The sequence below is a fragment of the Rhipicephalus microplus genome, chromosome X (genome assembly GCF_043290135.1).
Source record: "Rhipicephalus microplus isolate Deutch F79 chromosome X, USDA_Rmic, whole genome shotgun sequence".
NCBI lineage: Eukaryota > Metazoa > Arthropoda > Arachnida > Ixodida > Ixodidae > Rhipicephalus > Rhipicephalus microplus.
The window spans coordinates 63,905,111-63,925,478 of NC_134710.1; the positions used below are offsets into that span (position 1 = coordinate 63,905,111).

Genomic DNA, 20,368 nt, shown 5'->3' on the forward strand with positions numbered 1-20,368 from the left:
CTAAACGGTGAAATTTTCCGGCTACGTATAGACTCAAGTGCCCCCGAACATAATGATGTACTTACAGTGCGGTGCCACGAGCAAATTCGCATTGAACCTCGCACAGAAGTCGCTATTGAAGTAAAGGTCGCAAGGGACGGAATTCACCTCGTCGAACCGAACAGCACGCTCAGAAACGGACTTCAGGTTGCACGCACAATAACGAGGATCGTGCATGGGAGAGGCCTCATTGGCATAGGTAATCCTACCATGTCGCCAGTAAACCTGCTCAGCGGAACAAAGCTTGGATGGGCTTCATCTATTCATGACGCACAGCTGGCAATCACGGCCCCCGCGAACGATCAAGTGTCTCAAGAGTTTGACATAGAGACTGGAGATCACCTACAGCCATCTGAGCGGGATGAACTGCTGTCGCTCATTGAGAAATAGCGCCATTTATTTACGAGCAATGACAACCCCATCCGGCAGACTCATGTCGCTGAACATGTGATCGACACAGGTGATTCTCGACCAATTCGTCAGCACCCATATCGTCATTCCCCTTTTGAAAGACAACAGATTGAGCAACAAGTAGAAGAAATGCTGCGCGATGGGATAATTAGAGAGTCTCACAGTCCTTGGTCATCACCTGTCGTCCTCGTGAAGAAGCCAAATGGGACTTGGCGTTTCTGCGTCGATTTCCGCAGAGTCAATGAGGTCACTAAAAAAGATGTGCACCCACTGCCACGAATTGATGACATTCTCGACGTGCTACAGGGGTCAAAATACTTCACCACACTTGATCTAACATCAGGCTACTGGCAAGTGGGCATCAAAGAGGAAGATAAGCAAAAGACCGCATTTGCCTGTGGACCCGGCCTGTACGAATTCAATGTTGTCCCTTTCGGCCTGTGCAACGCCCCTGCCACATTCCAGAGAATGATTAACAAAGTCCTCAGTGGCCTTCTCTGGAGAGTTTGTTTGGCCTACTTGGACGACATCGTTAATTTCTCGAAGACTATGGCAACTCATTCGCAAGATTTGGAAAGTGTGTTTTCGGCTTTGGACGTGGCAAACTTACGACTGAAGTCCGAGAAATGCAGCTTCACTCGCCAGGAGATCAAATATCTTGGACACATTCTCACAGGTGAAAGCATCCGGCCGGACCCAGACAAAGTAGCAGCAATCGAAAAATTCCCAAAGCCACGAAACAAGAAAGGTGTACAGAGCTTTCTCGGAATCTGTAACTACTATCGGCGATTCATCAAAGATTTCTCTCGCATTTCTCGACCTCTGACCAACTTTACCAAAAAGGATGTTCCTTTCGTCTGGGATGCGGCATGCGAAGTGGCCATGCAATCCCTCAAAGAGAAGCTGATTACAGCCCCAATTCTGCGTCAGTTTGAGCCGGGAAAGCCGATAGAGGTGCACACTGATGCCTGTGATTACGGCATTGGCACCGTGCTTGTACAGAAAGTTGGAACTCGAGAGAGAGTCGTCGCCTATGCCAGCCGCTACCTTAACAAGGCTGAGATAAACTACAGTACAACTGAGAAAGAATGCCTCGCCGTTGTGTACGCCTGCGGACAGTTTCGGCCATACGTCTTTGGTTCTAAGTTCACGGTCGTGACTGACCAAGCCAGCCTGGCTTGGTTAATGAAAGTAAGGAATCCGAACGGTCGTCTTATGCGATGGTCTCTGTTGCTTCAGGAATTCGACATAACGTTGCGACACCGCCCTGGCCTCAAGAATGGAAATGCCGACACGCTTTCCCGCCTTCCTCATGATCCCGCGCCTGTAAGCGAAGAAAACCCCTTACCGTTGCTGGTTCTGGATCAGGTGGATGTTGGAAAAAAGCAGAGGGCAGACCCATGGATGAAAGAAATTATGCAGCACCTCGAGCACCCGGATGCGCCCGTTGTCAGGAAAACTAAAAGAACGGCACGGAGCTCTCGGTTGATCGACGGTGTACTGTATCGAAGGGCGAAAGGGTTTCAGGAGGATCGTGATGCGCTCGTTGTCCCCAAGTGCTTGAGATCTGAGATTTTAAGGTACTGCCATGACACCACCACGGCAGGCCACTTAGGTGTCAAGCGCACATGGGAGAAAGTTCGTTGCCGATATTTCTGGCCGAAGATGTTCTCGTACGTAAGCAAGTACGTTCTCTCCTGCCCCGACTGCCAGACACGAAAGCAACCACCGGGAAGGCCGGTCGGTTTCCTCCAACCGATCCCACCTGCAGGTCGACCTTTTCAGCAGGTGGGCATGGACTTCATTGGGCCTTTCACTAAATCCAAAGCAGGGAACCGCTACATCGTCGTGATTACCGACTACCATACGAAATGGGTCGAGGCTGTCGCGTGTCCAGCGGCCACTGCTGCAGAAGCAGCAAGAGCTTTCGTCGAACAAATCGTCCTACGTCATGGTGCCCCGGAGAAAGTAATAAGCGATCGTGGGCAGCCCTTTGTCGCCAACTTGACCGAAGAAATATTCCGGCTCGTGGGTAGCGAGCATGCCACCACAACAGCATACCACCCGCAGGCCAACGGCTTGTGCGAGCGTTTTAACCGCACGTTGGCGGACATGCTCAGCATCAACGTTTCCTCACACCACCACGACTGGGATGAATTCCTACCGTACGTTCTTTTTGCATACAACTCTTCCACCCACGAGACGACTGGATTCACTCCCTTCTTTCTTCGTCACGGACATGAACCGACACTACCGGTGGATGTAGGGTCGGGCGCGCAACGCGTATTCGACTACACCCTGGATGCAATGAAAGTGGCCCGCAGGCTGCGGCAGGCTCGAAAAATAGTAAATGAACGGGAGAAGCGTCAACAGGAGAAGAACAAGCGCAGCTATGATGCTAGGCGACGAAGTGTTGTTTATCATCAGGGCGACTTGGTGTACTTGTGGACTCCCTCCCGGGCGAAAGGGAAGACGACGAAGTTTCTTTACAAATATCACGGGCCTTTCCGTCTTGTGCGTCGGGTAGCCGAGAACAACTGGGAGGTGGTAGACCAAACTGGGAAAAAACGTGACGTTGTGAATGTGGCGCGTTTAAAGCCCTGCCACGTTCGATTGGGCTCCGATGCCGACGACGCGGACGATGAGTCTGATGATAATTATGAGGTGCGCGATCTCGGTGGTGATGTGCGCGAGGGCAGTGCCAGGAGAGATGACCACGGATTGCATCGAAGTGTTGTGCGCGAGTGCAGTGCAAGGAGAGATGACCACGGATTGCATCGAAGTGTTGTGCGCGAGTGCGGCTCCAATGGTGATGTGCGCGAGTGTGGTTCGCGAGTGGGCCAAGAACTCCGTTTGCAACATTGTGTGCGCGGGACACAGACCAGTGTTCCAGTACAGCAGTGCGAGAGCTACGACACGGACACTGAACTTTACTCGGACTGGAAGACATTTTTAAGTAATAACAACGCACAACAGAATGTCAGTGCTTACGAAACGGACACTGAGTTGTATTGCAGTACCGACGAGTGAACCTATATATTTCTGTGCCCAATGATTTTGTTTTGTTTTTTCATCTGTTGTTTTTATGTATTTTTAAAGCCTCTTACCTTTTATACACATGCATAAGTGTCTTTAAATAAGCATCTCACACACTTGTTGAATGCAAAACCTTTTTGTATAATTAGTCTATTTCTTGTCGTGTTTTGCAGATAAAACGAGTGGGACACTCTTTTTCGTAGGGGGGAGGTGTCGCGAGAGCAATGTTTTGCGGAAAACCCTGTTCTTTTACGGCTCACAAGCGGAGCAGTCAATGTCGCCCCCGTTCGGGATTAGAAGGGGAAAGCTTACCCGGAAAAGCGTCTAGCAAGAGCAGGTCCGGCGCCACCGTCTGAGTTTAAGCCATTGTTGGCAGGCACGCGTGTCAGTGAGAATGACATGGGGACGCGACCACTTAGCCTGACCGAGACATAGTGGCGGCAGGTAAACGACCGTATTTTCCCCCGCTGTTATGATGTCGGGGCGCCTCGCTGTCGCATGTACACCTGGTAAGCGCACGGAGCCCAATGGTGTACCCATCGCTCTTAAGGACGCTTCTAGGAAGCAACAATTAACGAAAGAACTGACGGGGCTCGAGCGTGAGAACGGCCGCCGACTGAAGTCGGCCGAGGGAGGCAGCACGAGTAATGTTGGGCAGCACGGCCTGGCATGGGAGAGAGTGTCCCGTGCGGAGAACTTATCCCTTTGCGTGTTTCATTTGGTAAGGAGGTTTTTACAAATGTAGTGCCTTTTATGAAAGTGTTTCTGTGATTGGTTGTGATGATGCGAGTCCCAACATGTGACTGGTTTTTGTGAAGACTCTTTGTTCGACCAAGGGTTAAAAAGAGGATGTTTGAATTTGAAAAGAGAGCGGAGTCGGGGTCAACAGCGGATCTCACCACCGGAGACCAGCTATGCAGGCCGAGGGGTATGCCACCATTTTCTATGTTTTGTCTTTGTGACCCAGTGCATTTTGTAAATTGAAGTTGTGTTAGCTAAATAAACCCCCAATGAGCGCTCCCCGAAATCATCGTGTTGACTTCTCATCGATTGCCTCCGCGGAGTTTCACCCACACTTATTCGTCTCCCTGGTCGTCCGATGCGCCTAACTTGAACAACCCCGACGTTTCGCTACAATACACTGCCCTCTTTCCTCCTTTCGCTCCACATAATCCTCACTTTTATATCTTACCCTTGACTATGCTATACTTGTACATGGTTATGCTATGCTTTACCCTCTCACCCTAACATCGGTGCTCACCCTCACTTCCCTTTCCTGTGCTTAACTATACTACACAAGGCTATTCCATGCTTTACCCTCTGCCTCCTTCATTTTCCTTTCCCACACTCTAGATATACTACACTATGCACGGCTATACTTGGATCTGCTTGGCACATGTCCACTTTCTAGGGCACAGATATGCTTTATGCTCTTCCTTCCTCCTCACCCTCACTTCTCTTTCGCATCCTCTTGATACACAATACTATGCGTGGCTATGCTATGGGGTGGGGGCACCCCATACCCACTTTTTGTGGTGCATACCAGCAAGATTCTGTCTGAACATCAACAGCCTTACCTTCAGTTTTAATAGCTGAGCTGTTACCCTCCCCCCTTAATTTTCTCACTGAAATCTCTTGATTATCTTCAGTGAGACTTTCAGCTATGATAGTCAATCATAAAGCTGAGGTTTACAGAAGGCGAAGCATTCTGCCAGATTTAAAAAAAAATATTGGGGACCCCAGGCTTCGCCTTTCTGGGTTGAACGCAACAGTGATATTAGTATGCATGCGCACATTTATCGCGCTCTAAATTGCTAGCCTGCCTTCACTTCTCGGTGACGACCTAAACTGTGCTCCAAGAAAAGCCAAAGTGTAAATGACCTCTGGCTCTTATCTTTATTTACATATTGTACATTGACAGGCGAATTTTCACTCGCAGACCACTGCTTTTTTGCTCACAGCCAATGACACTGCCGCCGCCACAAACACGTATGTGAAATGAGCCCTAGAGGGCCAATAAACAGGCTCAGACCTTTCTTTTTTAAACCCTGAAAACAAGCTCACCAATTCGCTCCGCTGCAGTGGTCTAGTGGCTAAGGTACTCGGCTGCTGACCTGCAAGTCGCGGGATCGAATCCCGGCTGCGGCGGCTGCATTTCCGATGGAGGCAGAAATGCTGTAATCCCGTGTGCTCAGATTTGGGTGGACGTTAAAGAACCCCAGGTGGTCAAAATTTCCGGAGCCCTCCACTACGGCGTCTCTCTTAATCATATGGTGGTTTTGGAACGCTCAACTCCACATATCGATCAAGCTCACCAACTCGTACAGTAGTCTGTGGCAGTCACATTTTCTGAATATTACTCGCCATTTTGAAAAACAGTCCGGTGCCTACTTCCTTCGCCTGACCAGTCTTTGTACGCACACAGTGACAAAAGCTTGGCCATGGCCAACTTTACATACCACTGAGATCATTGATTGGTACTTTGCCTTATAAAACAAAAGTGATGCCGTTTCAGCTGCGTAATCCACATTTTCATTTTTTTATGCTGTGTCCTCTGCCATTTTGTAGAGCCAGAGATCAACTGGAGCAGCGGTGTTGCCAGAACAAAAAGTTTTTCAGATAAAGAGGAGTCTCACTACTTTGCCGCTAGGAGGGGTGCTCCTCAAGCTGCGTTTTCTCCCCGCGCCACTATGACACGTGCTCATATCGGGGATGCCTTGCTCTGTCTCTGGCTGCGCACCGTGACGCATACCTGCTGTCATGTGGCATTGCCGAAGTGGGCGGAGTCACGACAATGGGCTACACCTTTCTTCTTTGTATGGCAGCGAATGGCGGCGAGGCCCCGAAAAATTTTGAAACTCGCTGAAACCGGTGTTCGAACCCCTGTAACTACCTTATTATAGCACGCACTGTTCACAAAATTTTTGCGGCAACATGTTCACATAGCATAAGTGTGCATATTTACTTTCATAAGTGGGTACGGCGGACCGGGCAGAGGCATGTGGTCACGAAACCCCCTTCTTTGCTTCGTGCAGGCTTTCCTGTTTGGCTTCGCCGGAAAGCTTGTACCAAAATCTTGCATCGACATTTTCACGAGTCTGCCTACTGACACGTGTACTAAAGTGGCTACCGTACATCAATTGGATCATGGCTCCCTTCCGTTCTTCGTAGAAATACGGACGACGGCGCCGTCTACTGTGACTGCGTCATCTCAACGGCCTATAAAAGATCGCCTCCAGAGCTACAGCTTCAGTGGGTACGGCAGACCGGGCAGAGGCATGTGGTCACGAAACCCCCTTTGCTTCGTGCAGATTAGTGCCGTCTACAGCAGCATTTGTAGTGACTATCGTGGCCTTCTGGTCCTGCCGTGCCCACAGCAGTGTATTACAATTGCCTATGATGTATTCTGTGCGTGTACGCTTCTTTTGTGTGGCGATGTTGAAGCTAATCCAGGTCCTACAACAACAGAAATGTTGAAGGAGCTACTAGCTGGGCAAAATAAGCTAGTTGAGGAAATGACTGCTCTGAGAGATCAGCAGAATAATATGGAAAAATTGATGTCTGATCTTGCATTGCGCTTTCTTGAAATAGAAAAACGAGCTACCCACGTCGAATTACTCGAAAAATCAATTAATGCCTTGAAATTGAAATTAACCGACCTAGAAGACCGCAGTAGACGGTCAAATTTAGTTATTTTTGGAATTCCGGAAGACCCTTCTGAGAAACACTCAGACTTAAAACAAAAAGTTTTAAATGATCTTTTTTCGGTTAAGCTACAAGTATCTTGCCTATCTGTTGGTAGAATTCATCGCTTAGGTAGAAACGGCAATCCTAGACCCATTATAGTTTATTTTCAGGACTATAACGAGAAGCAAACATTGTTCAAAAACGCACACAAGCTTAAGGGGACGAAAATATTCATACAGAATGATTACTCTCGAAAGACACTGCAAAAAAAGAAAGCTATTATGGGCAAGTGCTAAGGATGACAGACAACAGGGAAAGCATGTTACTCTTATTAATGATAAACTGCGTGTAAATAGGGAGCTCTTCATTTGGGACGAGGATCTTCAAACTAGAGTAAAGATGCCGTCCTTTCATCGTAATTCTAGGAATGATTGACCAGTGCGGACTTCTGCAAATCAAGTAAAACTTATTAACATAAATGCGCGTAGCATCGTCAACAAATCAGTAGAACTAGAAGCTATTTTGTTATGTTATAATCCCCATATTGTTGTTATCACGGAGACTTGGCTTCGGGATGACATAGACGATACTGATGTTTTTCCGCCCTCATATCAAGTATTTCGCCGTGACCGCCCTACTAGAGGCGGGGGTGTGGCTGTTTTGATAAAATATGGAATTCGAGCGTCACTGGTACGTCAGATATATAACCACGAAAGCGTTACCTTAAAAGTGTTCTGCTCAGGGCGTACTTTCTTGTTGTCTGCAGTTTATCGACCTCCAGATGCATCGTCCCAATTTCTGCATGATCTATGCGACCACCTACGGTCTTTTTCAAATAATGAAGTAATCATTGCAGGTGACTTTAACTTACCTTCTGTTGACTGGCACTATCCATTTTCAAATACTAGTCGATGTACGGATGTTGGACCTTTGCTTGATATTATGCTAAACTTGGATGTGCAACAAGTGGTAACAGAGCCAACGCGAGTTTGTGATGCATGTTCTTCAATCCGCCTGGATCTTGTTTTTGTTGCTAGGTCTATTGAAGAATTTTCAGTGTCTGTGAATCCCGGTATTTCCGATCATTCTATGGTGTTGTTATCGTATAACATTGATAAACACTGTATTGCGTCCCCCGAAATTGCTTTTGTTAAAGACTTTTCTCGTGCCAGGGATGAGAGCGTTTTGGATCATCTTGAGATGGCGTTTAACAATTTTAGAGGTTCGGATGTTGAAAAAGTGTGGGTTCAATTTAAACAGATCTGCACTTATTGTCTCGATAATTTTATACCTAACAAAGCTAAAAAAACAAAAAAGTCGAATCCCTGGATAACGAGAGACGTCTTGCACTTAAAAAGAGAGCTTAAGCGCCTTAAAAAAAGAAGAGCATCTACAAACGTTGTTGATACTGCTCGAATCGCGCTTAGTGAAACATTGGGACGTTTTAAATGGCATTATTTTCATTATATCTTACCAAATTTTCTAAAGGAATCCCCTAAGAAGTTCTGGGATTTCTTAAATAAAAAAAAGGTCTGTTAACGAGATTCAAATCGATGGTGTTTTAATTGATGACAAGGATGCCATTGCAGAACATTTCAATATGTATTTTCACAGTGTTTTTTCCGTTTCTTCAGAAAAAGTTATTCTTGACTCTGTATGTTGCTCAGACTACGAAGATATTGTATCGCTACCAGGTATTGTAGCTATGCTATTTAACCTGAAGACAAAATCATCTGGTCCTGATGGCCTTCCAAATGCATTCCTTCGTCGATATTCAGAAGCACTCGCCCCGTTCCTCGCATACATTTTCCGTGCATCTTTGTCATCTTCAGATCTACCGATTGACTGGCGAACGGCGCGTGTGGTGCCCGTACACAAGAAAGAGGAGGGGACATTGCACTGATTACAAACTATCGTCCGATATCGCTCACTTCTTCCTGCTGTAAGATTGTTGAATATATTGTTGCAAATTACATAATTAAATTTTTAACAGACAACATTCTTTCTTCATCTCAGCATGGACTCAGGAAGGGTTTTTCTACAGTCACACAACTAACCACTGTAATTCACAGTTTTGCAAGTGTCCTTGACAAACCTAGTCAAACTGACGTGATTTTTTTGGATTTTCAGAAAGCATTTGACCTTGTTTCACATGAAAAGTTACTTTGCAAACTAAAATACATTAGCCTCCCCTCTTTTATCATTAATTGGATTTCCGCCTACTTAAGCAATCGCACCCAATCCGTTTCTATTGATGGTTACCGCTCACGTAGTTTGCCAGTTACTTCGGGGGTACCACAAGGTAGTGTACTGGGACCGCTCCTGTTCCTGATTTTTATTAATGACATCGTTAATGTTATAACAGAGCCAGTTCAAGTTCGCTTATTTGCAGATGACTGCATATTGTATCATGAGGTTGATTGTCGAGAAGATCAGGAACTTTTGAATACTAACCTCCATAACGTTCATTCATGGTGCAAACAATGGGACATGAAGCTTAATGAAACAAAAACAGTATACATGCATATAACAAAGAAAATACATAAACGGCAGTTTTCTTACAGTCTTGCATCTAATCCGCCAGTTCAGGTAAATGAATACAAATATTTGGGGGTGACCATTACTAACAACCTCAGTTGGAATTCTCATATCGCTAACATTTGTGCTTCTTTTCGCAAGCTTTGTATTCTGCGACACAAACTTAAACAGGCGCCCCCCGAAACCAAGCTTCATGCATATACATCGCTAATTAGGCCTAAGTTAGAATACGCTTGCACCGTCTCGGATCCTCACACCAACCACAATACTAACGCACTTGAAATGGTTCAGCGCAAAGCTGTTAGATTTATTTTTTCTAAATTCCATTCCACCGATTCGCCAACAGCGCTCATGGAATACAAACATTGAAATTAAGACGTAAAATACTCAGGCTCAAATTTCTTTTTCTTCTGAAGGATAACAAACTCTCTTTTCATCCTGGACCATATCTACGCCCGTCATCAACTAGACTAACCAGACATCATCATCCTCAATCTTAACTCCATATCATACAAGAACTAACACCTTCAAATTTTCTTTTTTTCCTCGCACTATTAACGAATGGAACTCACTGCCATTATCATTGATTGATTCTGTTGAGTCAATTGACCTGATCGATTTCTCATAACCTAACATTGAAATTGAAATGTAAGCGTTTATTTTGTTTGTTTTTTTGCCTTTTCAAAGGCTGTGTTTTTGTTTTGCAATTTACCCCTCCCGCCTGGGCCCATGTGGGCCTGCAGTATGTTGTAAATAAATAAATAAATAACAATTATCGGACCTTGGGGTTTTTTACTGGCCCTTTAACACTGTCACATTAAAAATATCATGTATGTGGCTACAGGAAATTTACATGTCTTGACTAAAAGAGTTCCTGGGAGCTTTCACAAAGCCTCTTGTGATGGCTGTTAGAAGTTTTAAATACACATACAACAATTATTTAAAATGAGTAATGTAAAGAATTACTACATGAAACAAAAATATCACTGTGGAAGCACATGAAAGTAAAATTTTGTCTTCTATGTATAGATATACTAAAAGAATTTGGTACATGCAGCAAGCAAAATTTGTTGCTAATGAAAGGCGCCCGTGCTGGATAAGCATTCATGTGATTTGCCTAGCAGTACATATTTCTGTGCAAGGTTATCCAGGATATTTTTCTGCACTGTACTCTTGCATGTTCACTGCATGCACAAGCTCATCCTTTTACTGAATATTTAAAGTAGCCTTCCAGGCTATTATTCAAGCTAACATCCCCAGTTCTTCATTTTATTAGTGTCTGCACCTTTACGGTGGCAAAAAGAAGACACAGTAAAGCAAAAAGACAGCACCTAACCTTCTTCAAAACTCATATCCTCTGGAATATTTTACTGACCAGCATTAAAAAAAAATCTTTGAGAGGCACAATTTGTAAGCGACAAGGCAAGTACAATTTTAAATATTCGGAAAACTGTCAAACACCTAAGCACATTCAATGTGCATTATGAGGGCTGACACTGTGCATGGAATATTTTCTAATAACCCGTGCTAATTACATAGACATGACTGCAATTGCAGTTAAAGAAACTGATGTAGATTAAAGAACCCCAGCCACTGTGGATGTTACAACACTTCTTAAGGACAAAACCAAAACTGGTGAGCTTGACCATCAAAGCCAGCATGATATCAGAACAAAAGTTATATGAGGCAGATCCTGCAGCACAAATATATACTGAACGTTGTCAAAATGTTTTCCTTTGGATTCTAAATGAGAACACACAATTCTGCTTAAGTACAAAGAACATTTCCGTAAATTATAGGCTTTCTAAAATATGATACAAGGCTTGAAATGTATATTTTGGTATCCCTCATTGAAAAAAAATTATAGAAAGTATTCAGGGTTTTACAGGCAAAAGCCATGATTTCATTATGAGACATGTCATAGTGGGGGGACTGCAGATTTTTTTTTTTGATTGAACATTGTGTTACCACCTGAAATTATTGTGGTTATGTTTGTTCCTACAAAAGGCATAGTTTACATGGATGTTATAGAAATCAAATCGATCAGTGTTGCAGGGGTAGTGCCACAAGTTTTTCACTGGTAGGGTCACCTAAGACCAGCGGGTCCCTTTATTGGGTGTGTCGGGGAACTTATGCTTATGCATTTTTTTACAATGCTTGCTATGGGGAGGTGAGAGAAAAGAGGGGGGTGCACCCTTCAGTGTGGATATTCGGGCTTGCTTGTATGTGATTCAAAAAATTTTTTTTACTGTGCTATACAACCAGCGCAGATTCAGCACTGCAATGATGCAAAGCAGGAACATTAGATTACTTGAAACAAGACAACCACAATATGATGTGTCAATTTCATCCTCCCTCCAACTACTGACTGGGTTACACTGAAAAAAAAAAACACCATACGAAATTTCGGGACATCTTTGTCTTCCGTGGGGACATTTTTGCCACCACATCCTTCAAATATGTATCTACGCATGCCTCAGAAAATATTAACATCAAGACCAACATAGCAGTGTTTCTTGTTTCACAAGAGGGAGAGATGGATGAGAAATAATCAAAAGAAAGTCAAAATGCTCACTGAGATACAAATTATTTTATTATACTCAAGGAGTCATAAAACGTTTTTTGAAACTTATTAACTGCGTGTGAATTCAGAATCCTGGCCATTTATTCAGTAGTATACCTCAACTACAGTATAGACCACTTATAACGTAATCGCTTATAGTGCAGAACCGCTTACAATGCGGTCTTTTTACACTCCTGTTTTCTCTCCCGTAGAACCCCATGTATACGCATACCGCTTATTGTGCAAGCCACCAAGATGAAAGACCGGTGATAATGCGGTTGCCAAAAATAGTTTGTGACAAACGCGGTAGCAAGTTCACTTCTGGAAGGAGGCGCGCTGGATGAACCGCTGGGGAGCGAACGACGAGGTCGTTATGGAGGAGGAGGGGAGATCGGGTGAACGAACGAAGGGCGGAGGGAAGAAAAGGATAATGAAATAAGACCGTGGGACACTGTGCCAGCTCGCCGAGTAAGGGAAGAGGACGATTGCCTCAGTGACCGATAAGCCTTTGCACAAGCGCCGACGCGGCTACAGCGTACTACGTTGCTAGCGAGGCTTCGGCCGCGCACCGCTCAACGTGGCGCGTGCGATCTTGTCCTGATCAATTCCATGTGCGATGCGCCTAACAGTTTCAGGTCAGAAGAGACATCGTTATCGAGCTTGCAACAAATATCGCGTTCGCTTTCTTGTCCGTAAATTGAAAACCTATAACGGTTTTATGACGCGAGTTTTCCCCTTTGCTGCCAGTGCACTGTCTTTTGTAAAGGGGTGGTGCCACCAACTTTGTGGCATGCGTGTTCTTTGTTGTAAGCGTTTCCTTCGGCTCCAGGAAGCATGATACACGCACCAAGATTCGTGTATTTTCGCCAAATAATTTAATAGTGCTCTACTTATGTAGACCATTTTCGGTTTCGCGGCGCTGAGTTGGGCAGTGATGCCGATGCATTGGTGGCTTGGTCACGTGACCACACAAACTTGTGACGTACATCGTGCCGAGTTTCGTCTGCTCTCACAGACGTGCCACACAAGCACCAGCAAAAGAAACACACTGACAGTCGTTGTGGCCACTTGCAGCAGCATCCAGGCACTGGCAAGGCAAAAGGCAGCCAGAAGGAGGAGGGGGCAGCCCCGCTGATGGACGCGCACAGCGTCTCTGACGGATGCCTTCGTTGTCCTTAAAGGACGCGTAGAGTGTCTCTTCGAAAGCACCTAGTGTCCTCGAGCGCCGCGCCCAGTCTATCTGCAAGGGACGCTATCACACTCGTAACAGCAGCGTCATTTCGGAGATGGCGGAGGTCATTCACATCACTACAAAACTGGTGTGACATCACGACAACTGCCGTTGCTTCTCCTATTCTGAAACGTCAGTGTTTCTGCGCAAGCGATGGGTCTAGATTGCAAGAGTGAGCATTCAGGTACACTTTTAGTAGTAAATTACAATATATTTTACGCGTTTGTAGTGTCCGGCCCTTCGTGTGGAGAGTCCTTACATACAGAGGAAACCCAAAAAAGGCTTGGGGTAGCCTCGAAATTTGGTGGCACCACCCCTGTAAGCTTGGAGAGTTGTCGTTTCTGGTCTCCTTTCCGCGAACACGATTTTCGTATCACGCACGCTGATTTTGGTTCACTGCTAGTGCCATCTTTTTCACGCTGAATCTTCATGTTTTGGATAAACTTCCCGCAACAACATACCAAACGGCAAGCTAGACCTAATCGGCATTGGCTTCGCTTCGATCGGCAGTGGTCGCGTGAATCTAGTTGCAGTTAGGTACCAAATCAATGAAATTCTTTGCGGTGGCCACACTTGACGGAAAAAGTGCATGTCATAAATGAAAACGATGGCGGCACATGTAGCACTCAAATAGTGGCTCGCCATGTGATGTCTTAAGTCAGGTGCGCGTCCATGAAATCGAACGGTTGGTGCCTTTCCAGGCGTCAAATTCTGGATGCGATTCGACATAGTTTCTGTGTAATGTGCATAATCGAGGCGGTCTGGTAGTTGGCGAATTTCCGCGATGATTCTTTCGTTTGTTAGACACCCGCCCTCCCCCTTTCGTTTCATTGGCAACGCGTGTCCTTGGACGTTAAATTCTTTTCACATTAAGAAATTTAAATGTTAGCAAGCACGCATCGCTTTAGAATATACTTTTACAGCGCAAACATAAAACGATCCACAAAGAAAGCGACGACACACACCAGCGCTGACTAACAACTGACTTTATTTCGGGATATGTCAATGCATAAATACCTCCTGGGCAACCTCACCGCACATGCGCCACACATCTCGACAGATAACAGACACTCAGAGGAACAATCAGAGTTGACAAAAGAAATGAAACCGTGTATTACATACGTGATGAAATGAACTGAAACTCAGATGGGAGCAGCGTCAGAGACGTGTCGCTTATACAAAGCTGAGCCCTTTTTTTTTTTTTTTTGTAAAAGTATATTCTATGGCTATGAACCAACTAGGCCCAAAAGAAGTTTTACTTACGCATCGCTTGTTTCAATTCTCGCACACGTGAAACTGCATGCTCAACATGTTTTGCGCAAGTGCGGCCCTTGAAAAAGGTTGTTTTGGTTATAGGGCGGTACCGCTTATAGTGCGAATATTCCCGACTCCCGTGACTTACGTTATAAGCGGTAGTTATAAATTGTAGTTTCATTGTCCGGGTTTGTCAATAGCTATAAAAGCACAATTTTGATTCCCCGGCTCATGTTCCCCTCAACTGTACAGCTCACGTCACTTTAACTCACCAAATGAAAAGTTTGCCGTCGACAAAACATGGCAACGCAGCGATGTTTGCCGAGCCACAGTTGACTGAGGTTCAAATCATCATGCCGTCTCAACTACGGTGCTGTAAAGAGGTCACAAACGTTGTTTCCACTTTGATAAGTTGAGTGGCACTGTCTGACAATGCACACAGTAGGCACAGCGAGGACTAACCCACCCAAAACACGGCATGAAAAACAACCCAACACTACCAGTAAGAAGAAAAAAAACTGCCACGCTGCACCGAGCAAGAGAAGGCAACACGTGGCAGAGCCCGGGTGTACCTGAACGAAGCAGACCACTTGCTGTACTCGCACAGTATACGACTCAAAATGTAAAAAGTGCAGTGTTATTTTTTTCCTTCCTATGTCCCTATGAACCTATTATTTCAGAGCAAAAGAAAGCTTCTATATGCATGTCGTCCAACTGACATCACATGTTAGTGCCTATGGTGGTGCCACATGGTCGTTTAGGAGCCCAAGAAAACTGCTATTTCAAACAGGCATAAAAATATGGATTGGATATTAGGCCAAAATATTTCAGAATTGGCATGTATAATCCTCATCGAAGCTGGGAAGATTACAACCAAGCAGCTTCATTTTTTCTTCATGATTTCTTTAATGATCGTAAGCATGCAAGCAGATATCACTAATTAAGACATTGCCCCCTTTCTCTTTTCACAATACACACACACACCTTCAACTGTGTCTCCTTCCTTCGATTAGTGATGGTTATAACAAAAGCAGACCAAAGAATACAGTTATGCAACACAAAAGTGGTATCTTCATGCAATGAGGCCGAAAGGTCAACTGATTCTGACAAATGTAGAATAACAACATTGCTCAATGGTGAAAGTCCTTGTGCACGACCAGGAATGTTCTTGCCCGCTCAATCATCTGATGGCCTCTGAAACTTAAAGCGCTTTAGCACTTTTGCCTTGTGAGTTGTCTCTTGAGAACACAGGGTGGCTTTCTTTCTTTCGTCAAACTTTTTAGCCATTGTTCCAACCAGAGTGGAGTACCTGGATGAGCAGAATATGAGAAATGGTTCGAGAACCAAAAGCAGATGAGGGGCAATGATTATCATCAAATTGAATACCGTATGCCTGTCGAACATAATAGAGGCTAGCACGACGTGTTTCAGACGAGTAATCCACCTTACGGCGTAAAGTCATTCAGCTCCTTGCGTTGCATAATAATTCTTGGGATTTAATGTCTCAAAATCATGATATGATTATGAAGGATGCCATAGTGAAGGGCTCCAAAAATTACAACCACTAGGACTTTGTTAATGTGCATTTAAATTGAAGTGCACAGGGCCCTAAGCTTGTTTGATGTCACCATACACATACACCATACCTCTACACATACAAGCATGCGAGTGGCATCAGCACCGTGCCTGTGTACACAGTATAACACTGGCTCAAAGATGCTTATTCAAGGCATTCCTTCTTTTAACATGCAACTTAAGCTTCCATTTTATGCCTGCATCTTGTCTGTGGCTGATACCACACAATAGGAGATAAGGCTTGACAGCAATGCTTAAAATTTGGTCAAGTGCGCTTAGTACTGTCAAGCTACATATGTGTACATATGATCATAAGTATGACCAGTATGGTTCCTTTATCTGTCAGTGCTTCAGACAGTTATTTTTGTTTCGTGAAAGTGTATAGCAATATAATTAAGATGTAGATATTGATGAAGCAAACAGTTCATTAAAAAAAGCATATTTGGTAAGGTGCACAATGAATGAACAATGTTTCACCTTTCAGCCATTTCTTCATCTGGAATGCCCGGCATTTTGCATGTTGGAAGCTCCTTTTCATTTTCACCTTGCATCAATCGCTAAAATATTAATAGTTCATCAGGAATTGATAGTCTGTTTGTAAGAATGCAGCAAGCAGAATGTAATTTTTCACAACCTCACCTCAATTTCAGGATTACGGCCCTTAAAAGACATTCTAGGAAGAACAAGGTCTAAGCAAGGTGCATAGCTTTCTTGAATAATGTAACGTGACCTAAAAAAAAAAGTATGCAACACAAGCATGATCAAAAGGTCATTTTTTGTGAAGTGCAGTGTGAAAATTTTTAAAATTTCAAACGACGAATTGAACAGCTGCTTTGAGCAAGCACAAATGTATTTCTGGATCATTCACAAATGCTTTTATATGTCAACTACATAAAAAAAGACAAGTTTGCTGCAACAGTACAAGTTTGATCCCCCCGAATGGGAGACCTTACATGGTGCAGCAGGCTTCATTTCTCGGGGATGCAGACTTCTATGGCTATACAATGATTGTGTGCATTCTGTATCAAGTTATGCGCATATGTGTGCATGCAAAGAATCTGCTAAGTAGTCCCTGATAACTCCCATGTGGTTTTAATGCTGAAACGATGAGCACAAAGATATGAACATAATTTTATATAACTTCTAAAATGACTGTTTAATAATCTGAAAAGTGCTTAGATTTGTTTTTTAACATTACTAGATTCGGTTTCTAAATACGTTATACATATATCCCTCGCGAAACAATAGCGCAATTTAATATTTTAAAAAGCGTAAAGAAGGTAAAAAATGCTGGGAACGGTCACATTAAAAGTCCGACGAAGTCCCGCTGTAGAAACTTTCACTTCGGCTATATGTGCTCGACGACTGTTGATGGAGACTACGAAGATATGCTACCTTGCACATCTAGTTAAGTGCTCTCACACTTTTTTATAATCATAATAACATGTCCCAGCACAATGAGTGAATAGCTGGTAGCAGGTGAGCGATTAAACAGTGAAACATTAACAAATTGAACAGCACACTAAAGGCTCTGAAAATTGTTTAGAACATACACCTACGATAGCGAGTCTGCGATTTACCGCGAGTTTCCTATGTTGGTATTAACGTACCCCTCCTTTATTATAGTGTCCACTGCATCGCTGTTGTATAATGAGCGATGTTCTTCATCCTCCTGATCCTTTTGTGCCTTTTCCTTGCTTTTTTTCATAAACTGCAAGAAGGGGTAAAGTGATACAAACGTCAACACGAGCTACAATATGCTGGGGACATAAGCATAAAAAATGCCACGCTTTTACCTTCATGTCGAGGAGATGCCTTGAAAGTTTAGTCTTTGAGGTGTCTCGTGCCATTTTTTTTTTCTAAAGAATTTTGACGACGACCACTCCACAACTGCGCAAACCAAGGAAAACCGATTTCGCTCATGCGCCGCTTGACTTTTGAACCTCCAATGCGCATCGGATTGAGCTGGCTGGTGACATACTAGTAGGCAGACTAGGATTCACCGAATCGCAATATTTAGGTCGCAAGCCTTTTAAAATGCTCTTTTATAACTTCTTTCTGATATTGTTTACAGCAAGAAGCGACTTTTTAAGGACAATATTAAGCGCTCTCATTTTTTTGTTTGCCAAACGTCACTGGCTAGCAGCCGCAGCGCTGTAGGGCCAGGTGCGCAGGTAGTATTAGGGCCAGGTAGTATTACGGCTAGGTGACGTTAGCCGCCACCCAATCTAAAGGGTACAGCCACATTCATTCATCCATCCATTCATCGCAGGCGCAGGGTTGGGTTTTGTTACGGAGGAAGGAAAGAGGGGTTGGTTTTAGTCACGTGGTTTTAGTGGACGCGGGCAGAGACGAGCGTAGCTTGCGAGTTGTGAGCACGTGTTTGGAATGAGATATCGTGCGAAAGCGTACGTGTGATGCGCACCAGCATCATACTAACGTCACGACAGTTCACTAAGGTACGAGAATTGCTTTATTTTTTCAATCGTTTTGAGAAGCACGAAAACTCAGCCATGTGACCGTGTTCATTCGTTTTGCATTGCAAAGCATGACAGCGTTTCAGGCATGAGTGCGAATACAGAACGCTACTATGATATGGATTGCAGATTCGCGCTTTGTTTGACGGTGTATTTTTATATTTTAAAGCCTATATCTATTTTGTAGTGTTTGCTCGTTTCATGACTGTCGCCGTTTTGTTCTTTATTGTTTTCAAAATAATGGGGGACAGCGCGATTTCTGTTGTCGCCATTGTTTAGACCGACGGTAGCGACGCGTTCATTACAAGCTGATTTTCTTGGATGTATGTAATTGTTCTATAACCTGATCTTTGTGTGCGAGCCGCAGCCATGTGCTGTTGTCATGCAAATACGGGATTGCTGTCTAGCGCGCACTGTTCGCGTTTCACGTGTTTTGTTCTGGCTCACGTTGACCATCGCGACTGAACATTTGGAGCTACTCTGTTGTGCTTTTAAAGGTGTTGTACTTACGGGATATACACATAATACTTGGCATAATTGTGGCCTTTACTTGATGCTCTCTTGTGCAGCCCCCCCCCCCCCTCTTATTTTTTTAAACCCGGACGCGCGAGCGTCGACCGCCTAGTCGATAGGCTCCGTATAGCTATGGACGGCGAAATGAACGAGAATACATGTGATGAACAGTCCTGTGCAGCTGTTTTCTGCCACGCTCTTCCGCCAACAGGACGATGGGACTTGAAGAAGTATGTGGCACTTGATAGTTTCAGAACAACGCAAAACTTTGCGTTTGCCTTGAGCACGCGTCGTGCGCCAATCTCTTGCGGGCTGCCTGTGAGTGACGAACGCTAACGCTACGCCCGCAACGCTCACGTGTTAAGGGTAAAAAAAAGGGGGGGAGGGGGGGGGCTGCTGTACAAGAAAGCTGCGTTTAGCCGCCCTGCTCAGTGTTGATATCTTTCTAAATAGCAAAATATCAAAATATTTATGCAAGTGAGAACACAGCACGCCGTCTTGGGCTCGGCAAAAAATGCAGTGCTACGTGCTGTAATCTAAGTAAAGTTAGTGCAACTGGCAGCACAAAGGTTCAATAGTACAAATACAGTACAGTGCCCTGTTAATGTCACAACGAATGGTTGCGTGGAACAACAAATATATTGATATCTTCCTTGAAATGTAATGAAATTTGGTAACCTTCTAACTGGTAGTAGACTTCTATACATCACTTGCACCAAAGTCAATTGACGTCACAGTGTAAAGCGAGTTGACCATATTGGTGAACAGCGGGTTAGACCACCTGTAGCGCTGCGTCGACGTGCTGGCAAGTTTCTTCCATCACTTTGGCCATATGCGCAGTTGTTGACTGCTGGTATCGTGGCGACAGCTGCGAAAGAAAGAAGCAGCCCACTAGTATTTTTCACACACCAAACTTTATTGAAGGCCGGTGCAGCCGCACAAAAATGCTCAACGCAAGCCATTGAAGTGTCTGGCTGGCACACATAATACACACTAAATTTAATGAAGCAAACCCCAACATTTGTGTATGTGGAGCGCATTTTG

At 44.5% G+C, this 20,368-nt stretch overlaps 2 protein-coding genes across 3 annotated transcripts in view; one reads left to right on the forward strand and one right to left on the reverse strand.

Moving 5' to 3' along the window:
• Window positions 1–15,641: 15,641 nt before the first annotated feature.
• Window positions 15,642–18,444, reverse strand: Mpp6 (M-phase phosphoprotein 6). The gene is made up of 5 exons (XM_037427261.2): window positions 18,131–18,444; window positions 17,945–18,045; window positions 16,974–17,064; window positions 16,812–16,891; window positions 15,642–16,068 (listed from the first exon to the last, which is right to left on the reverse strand). Exons 1-5 carry the CDS (start codon window positions 18,182–18,184, stop codon window positions 15,936–15,938), a joined length of 459 nt encoding a protein of 152 aa, XP_037283158.2. The 5' UTR covers window positions 18,185–18,444; the 3' UTR covers window positions 15,642–15,935.
• Window positions 18,445–18,659: 215 nt separating this feature from the next.
• LOC119176121 (uncharacterized) overlaps window positions 18,660–20,368 on the forward strand; it is a 283,463-nt gene continuing 281,754 nt past the window's right edge. For both annotated transcript variants that reach the window (XM_037427262.2, XM_075876986.1), the window contains exon 1: window positions 18,660–18,793. The gene's annotated coding sequence lies outside the window, so the exon portion shown is untranslated. The remainder of the gene's footprint in view (window positions 18,794–20,368) is intronic.

What these genes read in the sequence shown, in the direction of transcription:
- Mpp6 (XM_037427261.2), bottom strand. Translation starts at nt 18,184, where the DNA reads ATGGCACGAGACACCTCAAAGACTAAACTTTCAAGGCATCTCCTCGAC. An exon ending in GGCATCTCCTCGACATGAAG is followed by an intron (nt 18,046 to 18,130) that starts GTAAAAGCGTGG and finishes CCCTTCTTGCAG; the next exon opens with TTTATGAAAAAAAGCAAGGA. An exon ending in GATGAAGAAATGGCTGAAAG is followed by an intron (nt 16,069 to 16,811) that starts GTGAAACATTGT and finishes CTGCTCATCCAG; the next exon opens with GTACTCCACTCTGGTTGGAA.